Raw genomic sequence first — 18,531 nt, forward strand, 5'->3', positions numbered from 1 at the left:
GTGATTTCTCTCTGTCAAATAAATAAATAAAATCTTTAAAAAAAAAAAATAAATAAAATAAATCTAAATATAGTAGCAGAATTGGGATGCTGAACTTTTAAATCATTCTGATCCTTTTTCCAGGAGCTTTGGTGGTGGGTTGTGGGGGAGATAGGTGATTCTTTAGTGTGCAGAGAGTTCTTTCTCCCTCTTCTGTGTGGAATAGTGGCTACTTTAAATAATTCTCTTTGAGACTGATCTTGGTGCTTATATTTTTGTTTTGTGGGGTTTTTTGTTTTGTTTTGTGTTTTATTAAGAAGGAGAGAGATGGGGGATAGGGGCAGAGGGAGAGCAGGTTCCATGCCCAGTTGGGCTCGATCTCATGACCCTGAGATCATGACCTGAGCCCAAATGAAGAGTTGGTTATATACTTCATTTATAAGGTTGCATTGGGGACAATGGATAAGGGTGGAAAGATGGGGTGGTAGCTAGTTTTAAAATTCTTTAAAAAAAAATTTTTTTTTTAAGATTTTATTTATTGAGAGAGAGAGAGATCATGAGAGGGGAGAGGTCAGAGGGAGAAGCAGACTCCCTGCCAAGCAGGGAGCTTGATGTGGGACTTGATCCTGGGACCCCAGGATCGTGACCTGAGACGAAAGCAGTTGCTTAACCAACTGAGCCACCCAGGCACCCCACTAGTTTTAAAATTCTCATAAAGTTTTCTCTGGAAGATGTTTGGGAGGGAAAGGGGAGAAAAAAAACTCCAGCTAGGGAATAATATCCCCTACTCCCAAAGTACAAACCTAAGTAAACGGACTTTGATGGAGCTGACCTTTTCGTTTGTTGCTGTCTCTGGCACTGACGATTGTCCTCTTTTGTGCCACGTTCACTCCGTGGAGTGTCAGATTAAGAACCCTAACCCTGGACCGAAGAACAGAGACAGCAGAAGATGTTGAGAAAGCTCCCGTCCCGTAGTCTGCTGAAGGTTTTAATTTATCAAACCAATTCTAGGTTCGGACCTATATTTCTCAGTTAACTTTCTGTTCTCGGTACGGTTTCATCTTAAATCCCTGTGTGTTGGTTGAGTGCTTGCGAGACGTACAACAACACAGGAAGTGTAGCGGTTGCTAGGGCTACGTAGGCCCCACGTATTACAAGCCCTTTCTCAAAAGCACGGAGGAGAGGTGACGAAAATACGTGTAGATTTCAGATCGTAGGAAGTTTCAGCAGGAGTTTTAGATGGTGGTGGAAGGGGGACTGTAGTGTGTATTTCTCCGAGCTGCCGTGGCCAGAGCCGTGAGTTGAGGTGTGCCTGCTGAACCCAGAAGGGCCGTGTTCCAGAGTTCCATGTGCGTCTGCGTGTATTAAATAACCTGTTTGTATTTTTGGCTCACAGATGTAAGCAAGAACTTAATTCACTTGGGGAAGTGGGGGTGGGGTGGAGACAGGGTGAGGACTTGTACACTCCGAAGTGCAAAACAATCCTTGGATTTCGATTGTTCTTGTAGGTCCTCGAGTTGAGTTCACGGCCAGTGAACTTTCAAGTCAAAATACGGCAGATATGTGGCATAAGCCAGTCCGTACAATACCATAACACAAATGGTTACTTAAGGTGCTATTTGCATGTCTCTTTTACATCAAATTTTTCACACGTCTTAATGATAATTTGAATGGGTATTTTCGGAATAAGTATATATACTGTGTTTTTGCCTAATTATTATAGACCTCTCCAGGTGATGATGATATAAAATGGGAAAACTGCACTAATTGATAACCTAAGCATTTAATTCAGTCTGTAGAGGGGAATGAAACTATTCACTGTCCACATAAGTGGGGTTTTGCTGCGGTTACATAAAATGAAGTAGCTCTTTAAACTTGTGTAAAATTGAATATGAGAAGCAGTGGGTAATGAGATGATGTGTACTGCTAGTGACTAAAATATTGTGGTACTTCTCTTTTTAATAAAGTGGTTCGAATTATGAAGTCAGATTTTACGGGACAGAAAAAGTCAGCTGATGACTCTGTAATTGCTGCTGGTTTTGGAGGGCTTCGTTTTTGTTTTTGCTTTTTTTTAAAAACCAGTGAGGGGCTAAGGCCAGTTTGCTACAGGGCAGTGGTTTTCAAACCTTATGGTCTCAGGATCTTTACCTCTTAAATTAAAATTATTGATGACGCTAGAGAATTTTTCTCTGTGTGGATTATATCCTTGAAATTTTTCTGGATTAAGAATTTTTTTTTTTTTAATAAGCTATTTTCCAAAACAAAAAGTTAGAGTGAGAGGAGTGGCTTTGTTCTGCTTGTTTGCAGGTATCTTTGGTGCATGACTGAAGAGAGGATAGATATATTCTCATTAGCTTCTGCGCCCTCTCTGTTGAAATACATGGTTTTGGTTGAGGTATAGGAAGAAGATCTGGCCCCAGGGAGATTTGTAACTGTTTCTGGGAACCTTAAACGTCCTTGGACTGAATGGAGAACCTCTGTCATATGTAAGACCAAGGAGTTCTGAAACATTCCACGCTAGTATATGATCTGATTTTTTCCTGCCGTTCTTTCTGTATTGAACAAACATGATAATTACATGTATCAAGTACAGCAGTCAGGGACTTCTCTGGACCCAGAGGGAACTTGAGTATGTATGGATTTTCATCTGCGAGTCTAAACCAGATTTGTAGATAGTTGGTGTTTGTTTATTTTTAGTGACAGAATTGTCACTTGTTTGCTAGTTTAAGGTTATTTGTTAGGAAAACAAACGTGCCTTACTGTAGTCTGTTTTAATGTAAAACCCAAGAAAAAAATGAAAGGTACTAAGAACAGTGAAAATATGGACACTGTTTTTTAACTTTCTTCTTTTTTTCTTTATTTATTCATTTGAGAGAGAGAGAGAGAGAGCACAAGTAGGCAGAGAGGCAGACAGAGGGAGAGAGAGAAGCAGGCTCTCTGCCAAGCAAGGAGCCTGATGTGGGACTGGATCCCAGGACCCTGGGATCATGACCTGAGCCAAAGGCAGCCGCTCAACCAACTGAGCCACCCAGGCATTTAACTTTCTTCTTTTTGAAAGGGATGAATGATAAAGGGAAAAACTTTTAAGAGGTTTTATTTTGCTCTTTGGCTGTTGATTTTAAATTAAGATCTGACTATGGTTTTTATTTACTTGCAAAACTTGTTTCTTTCTTTCTTTTTTTTTTTTTTTTAACATAAGGCTGCCTGTCAGAGTGCTACAGTTGAGCAAAGAAACATGACATGACCTAACAAAAATGACTTTATTTCTTATGTAGTAATAAAAACTTCAGATGTTTCAATTAATGTGAAGATGAGTTGTGTTCCGTTTTGGCTGAAGGAAATCTTCCAGTAAGTCTGCTTGAAAGACCTAGAATCCGAGAATTATCAAAGCATTGTATAGCCATACAATGAAAAACATGACAGAATTTGTGTTTTGCTACTCATTCGTTTAAGAAATTATTTAATGAGCACATACTATGTGCCAAGCACTGTGTAAGGCACTGCACGTAGAGTGGACCCTTGCACCACATGGGTTTGAACTGAGTGGGTCCATTTATGTGGATTTTTGTTGACAAACCCAGGATGGCACCATAAGTGTGTTTTCTCTTCCTTACAATTTTTATATAAGGTTGTCTTCTCTAGCTTACCTTTAAGAATATAGTATAGAATACGTATACGAAATACGTATTAACCAACAGTTGTATCAGTAAGGCTTCCCGGTCAACAGCAGGCTATTAGTACTTAAGTTTTGGGGGAATCAAAAGCCAGGCATGGATTTTTGACTGAGTCGGGGTGGGGGGTGCACCCAGTTCAAAGGTCAGTTGTATGTGCTACCATTTTGCAGTGATGTCTTTTAATGTCACAGCCACATACTTGTTAAATGAAAAACAGTGGAATGCCTAACACGTGTGACCACTATTTGGACTGTTTGGAAGAGGGAGGAGATGATGGGGATATATGTCTGGGAGGGACTCCAGAGCACAGGGTATGTGGACTTGGCGGGGTACACGGTGGGTTTCAGGAGGTCCTTGAGTCCCCCTAATACTGTCTACAGAGCATTCTGGATTGGAGCTCTTTACTCTAATTGTGGAGAGAGATGATAACCTTCATCAAATTCTCAAAAGGGGTCCCTGGCCCTGAAAACTATAAGCACTGTTAATGTATTTAGAGGTCATAATGGTGCAACACCATCATCTTACCAATAAGATACCAAGCTCAAGGTGGCTAGATACTTCTAATCATACAGCTAATTAATGGAGGTAGAGACTTAGATTATGCCTTTCTGAGGGACTTGGTTATCACTCCCATAACTGACTTTGTAGAATAGAACGTATTTTAAAATAGTGATGACAGCCATCACTTTATTTAATATAACGTGGTGTCTTTATTTTGTGTTTCTTCTGCAGCTGTTTTGCTTAACTAGTTAATTAGTAGGACTAGATCCTACTGAGGACCACCCATGATTTTTTTTCTCAAATCACACTCAGCACTTTAGAGTGCAAGGAGAACGTAAGACGTAAAGTTTTTTGGAGAATATCTTAATGTTGGCCTTTTCCTGAAATTTTACTTTTTTGAGTATCCCATTAGCTCCCAGTAACCCTTGGGCATGGGGTGATAAGGAGAATACGGGTTTTGAATAGAGACAGATCTCAGTGGTCTTCTGGCATGGGCCAGGTGTTTCCATCCTTTTGAACTTCCCCCTAACCTCATCTATAAATTGGTGATGGAGGCTGCCTCCCGGGGTGAGGGGTATTAGGGACCCTGAACAGGACCATGAACAGGGACCATGAATAGCAAGCCTTTAGGAATGGCTCCCCATTGTTTCTACCTGCAGAGTAGCAAGACAGCCATACATGCATTACTGGTCACACTCTGTGTAGTTATTGGTGGTTTCTTCTCCTGTTTTCAATTGTGTGAGGAAGTTGTGGAGATTTGGGTAGTGTTTCTCAGTATGGAGAGCAGGGGACTGTCCATAGCCCATCTTGAACTTGGTTGGGCTCATGATACTCAAGTTCATCAAAGGAGGAAATGTTTCTGCCTAATTGTTTATGAATTTATCTCCTGACTTATTTCAAGGGATTGCCTGAAAGTGAAGGATGAAACTGAGATGAGTCACCTAAAATTTCAATATTTAGGCACAGTGGAAAACACTTAAGTTTTTTTCAGCAGTTGTCTCAGCAGATTTCCTTTTTGGCAAAATTGAAAACTATGTGCTTAAAAAATAGTTCCTCTGGGAAAACTGCTCACAGCATCATTGCCATGAGAAGGGTGAAACCTGGAAAAAAGGAAAGGGCAGTGATTTCTAGATGGTCGGGAGTGGTCTGTCCTATACCAGGTGAAGGCGTGTGTTTACTGTGGACACCATAACTCACCGGGAGGGTGTCGGGGCCTGTGTGTAACTAGAGAAATGTTCAGGTTTTAACTCACTGTGCTTTCAATGAAGATGGGGCATCAGGCATCCTAACTAAAAAACCAGAAAGCAGATAGAAGTATATATTACCTCCGTCCGAAACTCTTTTCAGATTTCAGTTCATGCTCTGTGAGTAGAAAACATAACGCCCACCATTTAGAGCAGGCTTTAGAAATGTTCTTTTCCTTTTAGCCCCATGATCATTTTTATCATTTCCTCTGAAACATAGTAAGCCAAAAACTCGGGGTCTCCATCTTTTAGGCGAGGAGAGGCAGAGGTGAGTGCCATCAGATATCCAGGTTAACTCACAGGCAAGTCCTGACCCAGGGCTTTCTGGTTTCTTGTACTGGAAAGTTTGTCCTCAGGGACTAGAGAATAAAGAGGGACAGTGACAGCTAGCTAAGCTGCTCTACGAAGACTGCTTTTAAAGCAGTTTGAAATACAGATTTGATTTTTGCTGTCACCACAGTCCTAGTGGGGTAAATTAGTTGTCATGAGAGCATTTAAAAGTTCTTTGGAAATAATTATATTTATCGTGAGCTCTCAATGTGTGTGTGTTAGGGGGGTGTTTTGTTTTTCTTTATCTGGTATGCAAGGGCTAACTGGGGGCTTTGTGTGTGATGTCGGGGATATCTGTCTCCTTCTCCAGTGGGTCCCCCAGCTCACCTGTTTACTGGGTCTGTGTGCCTTCTACGTGGCTACCTTCCTTCCTGGGGGTTCTGACTGAACCACTCAGTCTGCATCTGAGAGGGTCTCAGCGTTCCCAGATCAAGGTGCGAGAACACATGGGTTCTTTCTCATAGTTTGCATCCAAACTGTACGAAAAACTGACGTGTGCCTTTCAGACCCACCTCACAGCCGGGGCTCCTGAGATCCGATGCGATGCAGTTGCCAAGTAGACACATTTCCACACCTTCACCTTCTTACCCTCTTCCCCATTGACAAGTGGGGATCCCGTTAGTTTTAGGGGTTAAAAACACATTTGTTGAAATGTCAGACAGAATCCAAATGACCCGTTGGACTGCAGCAAAAAGTACAGCGCGGGGTGATGGCTTAATTGGTACCAGGTGTAGATCGGGAAGGCGCACAGATGTGACGGGGTGCGTCACTACCTAATTGTTTTAATGTTCACCGAGAAGTTAATTGTTAGTGTAGAGTGTGCTAGCAAATTGGGTTCCCACTGCCTTAGTGTAACTGAGGATAAATGAGGTGTCATGAGTTTCCAGTCTGTACCTCTGACACAAACACTTTTCCAGCAGGGAGGAGAAACTTCCCAAGGGGAATCAGCATGGCAGCTAAAGAAATCCATTTGAATAATGTGCATTATTTTCACATTAGGGAAACCTGTCTAGCTTCTGCTGTCTCCATGAGCAGGTTTTCCTTTCAGATTTGCTGCTGGTGGCTTCAGGGTTTAGACATGGTTGGCAGAAGACTTGCTTTGAGGTCTCAGAGTCGATGAAGGAAACATGAGGGTTCTGTCACGAGTGTTCTGGTAACACTGACAGGGGAACATTCCATTAAACCTGCTTTCTTTCATATTTTCTGGAGTTTACCTTCCAGAGTATCTTCATTACATGAACAGCCATTACTGTTAAATTGCTAAAGAAAAGTGAAAGTCTTGGAACCAGCAAATAAGGACGGGTTTTTGTCCATACGGAAGCATCTGGGTTTCTCTGCCTCAATCTTGAGTGGGTATTCAGAGCATGAAATGGAAACATCATTGTCCAGAACGGTGAATATAAAGGTAACACAGAGTCCAAATCGTGAGGTTTTCACTTGATTCAGCTGCATCTTCTCTCCAGTGCAGCAGGCTCTGATGCTTTACCGTGGGAAGTTCTTATATGAAGATGTGGTATAATGTTTGCATTTGGATGTTTGTTTTTGCTTTAAGAGAATGATCGTGCACTTCTGCCCGCTCGGTTCAAACACGCTGCCAGCGCTGTAGTTAACTTGCACCCAGAGAACGACAGCAGCGGCTAGTCCTGGTATGTGTGTTTATGAAACATGGTTTACCCAGTTAGAATGATTTGATCTGGATTTAGTGACTAGAACTAGTGAACACCAGTTGTAACATAAGAAGATCTGCTACTTTTCCTTTTCTCCTCTGAGTGGCTCTTTTCGTCTTGTAACTGTTCTTAAGCATCACGCCGCTGTGAGTGGGAGAACTGATCCGCAGGAGGCCTGCAGTAATGGTAGGCAAAGTTGGCCTGTGGTCAGTGAAGGTGCACCCTGAGATTTTTACGTTCCCCAGATTTTTTAAGAGAGCGAGTTCCCTGGGGGTGCATGTTTTCTCGGTCCTTGTCCCTTATCTCTTCGTTTCATGTGTAGTTTCCACCTACAAATGGAGAGAAAGACACACCAATGGGGCTAATCGGTCTTGTGGACCCTCTTTCTGACTCTGGTACTTAATGCTCAAGGGGGATCTTTTTTCTCCAGAGACTTGTCAGATAGATAGATCTCTCTCTTTATTGTTTTACTTGGCTGCATTCCCTTAAGTGTGTACAAGATGTAAGGTACAGAAACTCATCTTGGTTCTAGAATTTTAGTTTGTTTTGAAGTCCTAGTGTGTTTTCCGACCTTGATTTGCTCAGATTCGTAATCTCCCCTCTGGGCTATATAAATGTCCAATTTTGAGCTCTCGTGGAAGACACAAAGTAAATAAGATGATTTTGTTTAGTTAAAACAATTTTAAAACAAAGGGAAACTTTATATATACAGTCTCAAAAATCCCAGACCTCGGGACATTTGTAATAGAAATCTGCCCAGTAATTATCATTTTTTAAGAATTCTGGCAGACACTTAAATTTTACCAGCTGCAAGGTGAATAAAACATTGAGTTTCTTGGCTAGCGTTACAGTATATCAGTCAGTGTGGTAATACTAGTTCTCATGCTCATCAAAAAAAAAAGAAAGAAAGAAAGAAAAGAAAAAACCTGATTCACAATTAAATATTTATTTGGCAGATTAAATGTTTGAAAATGAACTTCACTTGATGAATGCTGTTTGGTAGATTAAAGGCTTTCAAAATATGGACTCTGGGAGGAGAAGTCTGGTAGCAGCTAAGTCTTCAGAGCTCCCAGCAGCCATGATAGACGTCACGAAAAGGGTGCTGTGGGGCTCTGGACCACTCTGTTGCTCTGTGCTGAGGCCTGTTTTAGTGCACATCTTGGGTCATAAATGGCAGGATTCATGAGTGGAAAGGCAGGCATTTGGGACTGTTTTCAGGTCATTTTAATGTCGGATGTAATTTTTAAAATATGTTTATGGTTTTCTTATCGTGGCATAAAACTGTGTCTGTGTGTGTGAGAGAGAAAGGGAGACAGAGACTGTGGTTTGCTGGGGGGGGGCAGTCAGAGAAAGCATGCAGTGTGTATTAGGCATTATTATGTAACATTAGAATGTTAAATGGTTAAACGTTAATGGTTAAAGAGCCATTGTGACTCTTAAGTGATAAGTGTGTGGGGACAAGTATTTTACATACATAAATTGAGTATAAGAATCACTCCTCTGGGAGGGGAGACGCCTTGATGTAATAGAAAGAGCTTTGTGACCTTAAGTAAATGGCCGCCTTTCTCTGGTCAAGCCTCCAGATAAAAGGGGTGGGGGGAATGAAGAAGATGATGAACAATAAGTCTTTTACGGTTGCTTTGGCCTCCTCAAAGGTGTGATTCTAATTTACTTCTGTGTTTCCAATGCACAAGTTTTGAAGGAAAAAAAAAAAAAAAAACGAAGTCAAGCAACCTTAATTTCATTATTTTGCAAATGGCTTCTTCTTAAATGTTGATTAAATGCTAAACATTAATGTTAAATGTGATACTATGTTATTCTAGTCCAGGTCTAACAAATCAAGATAGAGCCAAGATAAATTTTGAAGATCCAAATGATATTCATTCAATACCCAGGTATAATCTCTTTATTGTTAAAATGTGTATAAAGTGGCTCATAATGACCATCAGTATGACGGTTGTTCCACCCCTGGGTCATGATGAACATAAGCTGGTGTGTGAGGAAAACACAGATCATGAGGGTGAAAAAAAAAACAACCAGAAACACTTCTGTTGTCATGAGACGTTCCAGTAATACCTGTGAAGTCACTTTTGAGTTTCTGGGGAGCACACGAGGGAGTCACGAAGATTAGGGTCACCTAGGCAGTCGTTAACCAAAACAGCTGTTATTGCTGACGGTGAAGTTCATTAGGCTGGAACCATTTGCTTAAGTCAGGAACGACAGTGAAAGCAGTGTCAGGGCTGAAAGATGTCGGGGACAATTACACAAAGAAGACTGGGTTCATGGGAACAGGGGTAAAAGGAAGTGGTCCATTTGGGGCGGGGCTGCCTCGTGAACCCGATCCCCCCTGGCTCCTGACTGTGGTTCCCCCAGGCCTTCCAGCCCACAGTGTTTGCTGCCTTGTTTTGAATCCATTTTACGGCATCAAATGTACGATGAGACACTGTGTTTTGCAACTTGTCTGAGTCTGCCATTTTGAATGGAGCCAATTTTCACATAAGTAGCGGTGCTAATTACTAGTCCTGTCCAAATTTAGAGGAACTTCCAAAGCTTTTCAAAACCTATTCAGATTATAGGCCTCATTTAAGCCGTGCAAGCAAGAATTACAGTAGTAACTTCTAACATGTAGAAGCAGAGGCCTCAAAGCTTGATAGGCTTTTGGGTCCAACTAGAGAAATGTTACTGTTTCTAACAAATTGCATTGTTGCTAACAGAAGTGTAGTTTACTTTTAAGTTTACAGTACCGCTTGACTTCATTAAAAAAATATAAGATCATTAAAATGCTATCTCTGAATGGCTCTGAATGGCTGAGCAGTTTGGATGCCCCGTGCTGGTTATAGCAGGAAGGCCTTGACAGCGACCCTGTGGACAGAGACTGAACTTTAAAATTGCCAGTGGATGCCGAGTCTGTGCCATATTCTTCTGGGCACTGGGGCAGATATAAAGCTTCAGTGCTCTGTGCTGTTGCCCTCAGTGCCTCCAGTAACGGTCTGGACGAGGAGTCCTGGTAAAATCTAGAACCCAGGCAGGTGTATTGGAATGTTGTTTATACCTGAGTGCATGCTGCTACTCCCCTCCCTTGGCTCTTGGGAGTGCATGTTAGCACTTTCAGGAGTTTGGTTAAGTCTCCTGTATCCTATCAGCGAAGGGGCCTGGGTCAGAGAGGTTCGTTTGTTTTTAGCAGACATTTACCAGGGTCATTAGTGGAGGGATCCAGCCAGTTCACCTTTCAGCCCCACACGCTGTGCTAAAGACATTACTCTGAGCCGCTCTGTATTGAATTGCATGAGTCCCTCCCTTTGCTTTTATGTAAGCCTCCTGCATTTGTGGAGCTTGACCGGTCATGAATCAAAGCTCAGCTCGCTGCAGTGTCAGCCCCTGCAGCGGGCAAAGAGGCTTCAGATGGCCTCCTGGTCCCGTTTTGATTTCCTCCTATGTGTGGTTGAGCGGAGCTGGGAATGTTCCCATGGTGGGGTCCACAGTTTTCAGGAGGGAGCTTACAGACCCAGCTACCTGCCTGATTACTTTGGGCTGGTTAGGAGTGAAGACACCTCCCCCATCCCGGCTTTTAATAATTTGCTTCTGGTAGATGCCATTGCACTAGAGATGGTCTGACTTAAAGGTTTCCCCCAGCCCCTTCTATTTTAAACTGTGGCAGAGAAAGGGAACATAATTGTCTGTTGGCCCCGGACATCCCCCTGGTAGTTCTCCAGCATCTTGCAGAAATTGGGGTTATCTGGGCTTTGTGCAGGAGATTTCTGCACAGCGCCTTCAGTATTGTTGGAGGCGGTAACACATCACTGAACAAATTGCCCCCTTGCATATGCTAATCCTGTACTTAAAAGGACTCATTGTATCATGTTCTGATGCTTTAGCCTGAGGGGAGATGGGAATTGAAGGGATGTCAGAACTTGTCATGTGACCCCCAAAGACCCAAAATGCCTGTTTTCTTTGGGTCAACAGTTTGTACTCAGCACATGGGAATGAAAGTATCCTGTGTGGTTGGTAGAAAAGATCAGTCCTTGTTCCTGCTTTTGTGTGCAGGAGCTGGCCCCGCTGTTGAAGATTCACTGGCTGAACTACTCACTTTGGGTCTTGAATTTCAGTGCTATTGGCGAGGAAGACTAAATCTTATTTTCAACAGTAAATTAAAAGAATTCAGAAGAGTTCCGTCATTGTTGCTGTGGAAAATGTGATTTGCCTTTTAGGGAGCCATGCTGTTAATCCCACCTGCTCTCTGTGTGTCTTTTTCGAGGGGCATACACTGACAGTTACAGTCACAAAATACACCCGGTAGAATAATCTCAGGTTCCGCTCCTAGGCCATTTGTATTCCCAACCAGGAAACTGCAGTGGGAAAAAATAAAAACATATCCACATGTAAACAGCAAGCTCCCATCTCTCTAATAGTAAAAAGAGCAGAGGAGCATTTCAAGTGAGTCGAGCCTGAAGGATCCACCATGCTCTGGAAGATTTCGTTGCATAGTCAGGGTCTTCCTTCCAAGTGCTTAAGCATCTATAAATGTTTGCCATCAAAGTCTTCAGATGAGATGAATTACATGGAATGAAAGGCAGTGTAGGTATCACCTTTCTGAAACAGCTGTCACATCCTGGTTTGGGTTTTCATGTGTACAAAGAGATCTGGGAAGGAATCTTTGATTTTTTTTTTTTTTTTTTTTTTTTTTGTCTTGCAGAGTAATTCCCTCTTGGTCCCAGACAGTCTAAGGGGTACCGATAAACGCAGAAACGGGCCTGAATTTTCCAATGACATCAAAAAAAGAAAGGTGGATGATAAGGACTCCAGCCACTATGTAAGTAAATAAATCACCTGAAACAGTATTTGTTTGCTTAGTTGCTCACGTTCTAAGTGAGCATACAAGCATGCTCTAAGATCTTAGTGATAATTCCACATCCTTTAAAATAAAACTGGCAGGGGCGCCTGGGTGGCTCGGGGTTAAAGCCTCTGCCTTCGGCTCAGGTCATGATCCCAGGGTCCTGGGATCAAGCCCCACTTCGGGCTCTCTGCTCAGCAGAAACCTGCTTCACCCCCTTTCTCTCTCCCTGCCTCTCTGCCTACTTGAATCTGTGTCTGTCAAATAAATAAATAAAATCTTTAAAAAATAAATAAATAATACTATCAAGAGGATAGATTCTTATAAGGGTAGTATTTCCCTCTAGAGCTGTAAACTCTGTGCTTCCAGGCTCATGATTATATTTTTAGGCTTCCTAAGTTCCTCATGAGAGGGGATACCAACATGCGGGGCCGGACCTGCAGCCTATGCTTTGCACAGGGCCCTGCTCTTCATGGGACCTTGCCCTTGGTTTGATGCTCTGTTCTCACCGTCTTCAAATTCTCTGTTTTTGAACCAAGGCCTGCATTTTCATCTGTCCTGGGCCCTGCAAAGTTGGTAGCCTGTGCTGCTAAAATAATCAGGGTAAAAACACTGCTGTCACAAAATACCTTTTTGGATACTATTCTGTTGACTTATTCAGGCTCCTATTTGGTCTTGAAGTAGAGCTCATTCTCTAGAACTGCAAGCAGTTTGGTCACATAAGTCCATGGTAAAAACAGAAAAAACCTTGGAGGCATCCAGATCAGACCCTGCAGATTGAGAATGCGTGACTGTGAAGGGACGGCTCTTGACTCACATCGAGCTGGAACCTTGTTTCACGAGGAGAGCACACCAAGCCAAGTGGCAACCAGCTCGAGTCTGAGTGTCATAAACACTGCAGCTGATAGATGTCTTGGAGTTTTCTCGTATGTCCCCAGGTGTGTCTATTTCATGATGGACACATTGTCAGGACCAGTATGGATAAAACACAGGATTAGCCCACTTCCCATTGCTTATGGAAGAAGCGTCCACTTATGGTGCGCCTACAGGTGGACGAGATGGGGGTTAACACGTGAGACCTCTTTGCCTCCTGGTGGCTGGTTAGCCCGTAGCTAACAATAGCTAGTATTTCCTGAGCAAGAGCTTGTCCATGCCACGTACCTTGTGCTTTTACGTGGATTGTTTCTTTTGACTCTTAAAACTGTCAGTTTGGTACCATACCTCCAGGTATGGTAGTTAAAGAAACTGAAGCCCAGGGCTTGTAAGTGATTTGCCCAAGTTCAGGGTTAGTGGTGGAGCCTGGAGGCAGTCTGACTCCAGAATCCATGCTCTATATCACTATGCCAGGACCCCCAAACTGAGGGCCTTGAAGAGGTTTTTTGTGTTTTTTTTTTTAAAAACGATTTAATTAATTTATGTATTTGAGAGATAGAGTTAGCCAGAGAGAGCACAGGCAGGGAGGAGAGGGAGAGGCAGGCTTTTGCTCACAGGGCTCAATCCTGCAACCCTGGGATCATGACCTGAGCCAAAAGCAAACACCTAACAGACTGAGCCACCCAGGCGCGCCTTGGAGAGGGTATTTTGCCAGAGGTCCTTGCATTGCTCCACACTGTGTACTATGATAATATTCTAAGAATTTGGATTTGTAGGCTCTCTCCATCCTAGCCCAAGCCTTTGCCGCACATACTGTTTGCCCCTTGCCATTGCCCATAGCCGGTATCCCCTGCAGGTACTTTTATATATGGCATCAATTGTTAATAAGCTAGTCCATGACATGCAGAAATTGGGAAACTGCCGGTAATACAGTTTTTGAGTTGTTGTGCATGAGGCTCGTGTAGATTTTGAGTAGTGAGTGATCTGGAATCTGTAGCTCTGCATTAATTGTTTTATAACCTGCTCACATGAAGTATGCCCAGATGTATAGGTAGTTCAGGGCAATGTACTGAAATGATGTTGGAGAATCTGGGGCGAAGTCCTCAGACCTCAGCTCTTGATGACCAGGCTACACTGGACTGTGAAGGTTCACATTTGCAGAAGGGTCCAAAGCTAAGATTGAAAGTACGGACTACCTAAAAACTCACTTCATAGCCCATTGTAATAAAATGAGTTATTCGCTTCTTTTTGTCAGTTTGTATACTATGTGAACCTTTTAATAATTTTTTTTTTTTTTTTTTTCTAAGAGAGAAAACCTTTTGGCTTGTATTTTTTTCACCACCACCATCTCTGGGTGTTTTTTGTTTTTTGTGTTTTTTTTTTTTTTAAGATTTTATTTATTTATTTATTTGTCCGAGAGAGAGAGAGAGCACGCACAAGCAGGGGGGACAACAGATGGAGAGGGAGCAGCAGACTCCCTGTTGAGCAGGGAACCTGATGCAGGGTTCAGCCCCAGGACCTGGGATCATGACCTGAGCCGAAGGCAGGCGCTAACCCATTGAGCCACCCAGGCGCCCCCGTCTTTGTGTTTTCAACACCTGAAAACATTTGTGCTTTTCTGTGGTCTTTACTAACAGAAAAAGAAAATCTTCTTTAGTTTTATTTTTTCTTTTATTACATGAAAATGTTTCTTTCAGCAGGCTGTTATTTTGAGTTACCCAGGTTTCCTCATTGGTTATAATTTTATGTTGTTATAGTGAATTGCATGGTGCCTTAACAACAGTGATTAAAGTAAATCTAGTAACATACTATTGAAGAAAGTAAATTGGGTCTTCCACATGTAAAACTCCAGGTACAGTTAGAAAAAAACCTGTAAAGGGTAAGGATTTAAAGTTGAGGGTAACTTTCTAGCTGGACTTGGAGGCCCCCCAGAAAGCCAACATGGCTAATATTTGCTCTTTTACTTATTAGTACAAATTTTTAAATATTTGTATATTTGTAATTGATAGTGACTCAGTAAAAGGATTGTATTGGTCATAAATTAGTGACCCATTCCTTTGGGAGAATTAGGTGAGAGCCTACTTTTTTCATAGGCTTATTGTATCTCTGTACTAAAGGACAGGAGGCCTTTTGGCTAAGAAAGTAGACTTTTTCAGTCTGCTCTAAACTTGATGTAGGAGTGAGCACACACTTAAATAGCTTTTCTGAAGCTTTTTCAAACTTAGGACAACCTTGCAGTTTCCTGGAGTAGCAAATGGTATAGCTTTATGAAGAGGACTATAGGCCCTACTGCAGGATGCTAGTGCCTTCCAGATTTTGCCATCCTGTGTTCTTCCCTCTCTCCTAAAATATTCCATGCTGATTGTAAAAGATTTTTATTCTTAACATGAGGTTAGATCTTGGTATATTATCCCAGCCAAGTAGATAGCTTTGTTGTTTTTGGTGTTATTGTTCCTTTTTTTATTTCCCTTCAAGAATTAATGACCCCATGGGAACATGGTTGAAGTTTGTCTTTATAATTAAAATTGTCTGTGAACACTAGATTTGTTACCTATCTTCAAGATGATACACACAAAGGAATGGCATGAAATCATGTTCTTAATTTGACATCCAGTGGGAAAAGAGCCCTGATAGGAGGCCATGGGAGGATTTCAGATTATAGGAGAAATGCCCCTGTTGCAAACATTTATTGAGCTCTTACTCTGCACCCGGTGTTTGCAACTGGCCCTCACCCGAACGATCTTTAGCAGGTATGCTACTGCAACAGTTCCTACCTGTGGCTTTCGGTAGCTCCCATGTCAGGTAAGGAGGGGAAGGCAGTATTAATGAGTAGGTCTGGGAATCTGGAAAGGAACCTGTAGGCATGTCCTGGGCCATTTTTCAGTGTGTCTGCTACCAAGAACTATAGAAATGTAACTGGGGCTCCAACCCTTTAATAAACGGCATTAACATCTCTTTTTCCAGGATAGCGATGGTGACAAAAGCGATGACAACTTAGTTGTGGATGTGTCTAATGAGGTAACTACTCATTTTCTCAAACTTTATTTTCAGAGTGACTTATGAGAAACAGAAAGTGGAGCCATGGTATTTTGGTTTTTCTCAACTTTGCACATTAAAAACTTAGTGGTGTTCACAGATGGAGCGGTAGTGGTCTGACAAGAACTTTTGTTTCCTTTTTAAAAGAAATCTGTTTTCCCAGTCATTTCGGATTCCTAAGTTGGGTGCCTGGTGCTCCTTTCCTTTCTGTGCCCTTTGAGCAAAGTATTTGAGCATGAGGATGCATCAGATCATTCCTGGATGTCTTTTCCTCTGTGTGGTCTTCACAGGTGTGTGTGCAAACACCATCCTGTGTAATTATAATAACATTGCTAGTCAGGGGGCACATTCCCAAGTCCCCCAGATCTGAAGGACTTAGAGTGTCCTCCTTTAATTTAGAGAATTAGTGTGGAGATAGAGTCCATGAAGGGCAGGGTTCATCCGTTCTAAATGAAATCACACAAGCTTTGCTTATACTTGTCGAGGACCCTTCTTCTCCGCGAGCAAGCCCCACCCATTCACCCAGGGAAAACGGGATTGACAAAAACCGCCTGCTGAAGAAAGATGCTTCTAGCAGCCCAGCGTCCACGGCCTCTTCAGGAAGCTCCACTTCTTTGAAGTCCAAAGAAATGAGCTTGGTAGGTCTCATGAGCTGTCACTTTGCCTGTGTAGCAGTGTGTTTCTCTCTGCAGTTCAGAGGACCCTAAAGTATTTGAAATGTGGGCTTTTATGGAGTGAGAGGTATATTTTTAAGTGTTTAAAAGTGAGACGGTGACTCCTGCTTCTTGTCTCACACAGTGTTTCCTTTCTTCCTCTCGGTAATGTCTTTTGGTAATGTCCTTAGAGAGAGACAGCAAGCTTCCATGTTCGTCGCTTTCTTATTTCGGGGATGTGCAACCTCGTAGGAAGTTGAAGTCCTGAGTTCACCTTCTTTTAGACAGACCCTTTGTGTCGGGGCGTGTTGGGTTTGGTATCAGAATGGGGATGTACTCAAGGAGCCCCCAGAGAAGCCTGGAACAGGTGCAGGGGGGCGGAGCCTCCTAGTCTGCTTGCAGCCATTCAACAAATAGTGGGGAGCATGTCATCTCGTAACTCACAAAAGCCTGAGCCGTAAGAGTCCTGCATTTGATTCTTATACAGCCTTCCTAGGCACCGATGGGGCAGAAAGCCTGTGGAGCTTGCCAAGTTTACACTGCCTGTCAGGTCCAAGGCAGCGGGAGCTGAGGTCTCTCCCTAGCCCCATGCATGCTGTTTGCTGCTCACAGCACTCTCCTCATTCTGGAATTTAAAGGGATGAAATGTTGAGGTGCAGAGCATGGTGCCCCAGGACCCTGTTATGTCCCACTCCTGAAGGACTCTGCGCTAGTGGGGCCACATCCATTATGTAGCAAATGGGTAGCGGTGCTTAAGTCCACACACAAGTCTCAAACGGGTGGGAATCCTTCTAGGGCATTTGCCTTTGAGATGCTGGTTGGTTTCTCATCAGATCCACAGCCCTGCTGCTTCTCACTCTTAGTCGCAATCCCACTGCTGCTAAAAGGCAAGGGTAGAAAAGGGATCCTCCCTCTGACATTCTTGGTGACCCGGCCATTTGTTTCTGAGTGAGTGGGAATTTTTCACTGGGTGGTCATCATTCTAACTTGGCCTGGATCCAAAGTCCACACGCCTGATGGAAAAATACTTTTTAAAATAAAATCTGCGGAGGACGAAGTGTGATCATGTTCTGTGTCTCTAGCTAGAGTTTTAATTCTGGCAGGAAGAGGAAAGGTCAACATTTCTCGCTCACAAGTTAATGCTGTCAACATTGTGTGGATTTATGAAAATTGGCTGAGGGAGTAGCTAGAAGGTGCCCAGTGTCCCAGCTGCTGTTGTGATAAATTGTGTAATATGGCTTGGATTAAAAATAATACTCATTTAATTTGTTTAATGATACCAGCATGAAAAAGCCAGCACGCCTGTTCTGAAATCCAGCACACCGACGCCTCGGAGCGACATGCCAACGCCGGGCACCAGTGCCACTCCAGGACTCCGTCCAGGCCTCGGCAAGCCTCCAGCCATGGACCCCCTCGTTAACCAAGCGGGTAGAGCCTCGCCTCTTGTGTTTTGTTTTATTTTTCCTTTTCCCGGCTTGACTCCTCGTCTGTGCACTCCTGACGCCATTTCCCCATGAATATGAAACGCACTCGACTGCCTGCCTCCTTCCTATCCCTGAAAAGCCGTGATAAGAAACAGATGTTTGTCCTTAGGTTCAGCAGCTGTACCCTGTTTGGTCTCCGACTGTTTACATTTGGCTTTCTTCCCCCCCCACCCCCTAAATAATCGAAATCCTAGGGACTTAATAAAGCTTCCGATAATTTTTCCCCACATAACCTCCTTACGAAACTATCACCGCGTGT

The 18,531-nt window shown here is 42.9% G+C and overlaps 1 protein-coding gene across 2 annotated transcripts in view; it reads left to right on the plus strand.

The window, feature by feature from the left end:
* Positions 1-18,531, plus strand: part of LOC132024781 (transducin-like enhancer protein 1) — an 86,960-nt gene that overhangs the window by 44,995 nt on the left and 23,434 nt on the right. For both annotated transcript variants that reach the window (XM_059411795.1, XM_059411797.1), the window contains exons 9-12: positions 12,089-12,205; positions 16,064-16,117; positions 16,621-16,773; positions 18,072-18,216. In XM_059411795.1, the coding sequence (XP_059267778.1) occupies positions 12,089-12,205; positions 16,064-16,117; positions 16,621-16,773; positions 18,072-18,216 (469 nt within the window). The remainder of the gene's footprint in view (positions 1-12,088; positions 12,206-16,063; positions 16,118-16,620; positions 16,774-18,071; positions 18,217-18,531) is intronic.

This window comes from Mustela nigripes, chromosome 9, assembly GCF_022355385.1.
Source record: "Mustela nigripes isolate SB6536 chromosome 9, MUSNIG.SB6536, whole genome shotgun sequence".
Taxonomy (NCBI): domain Eukaryota; kingdom Metazoa; phylum Chordata; class Mammalia; order Carnivora; family Mustelidae; genus Mustela; species Mustela nigripes.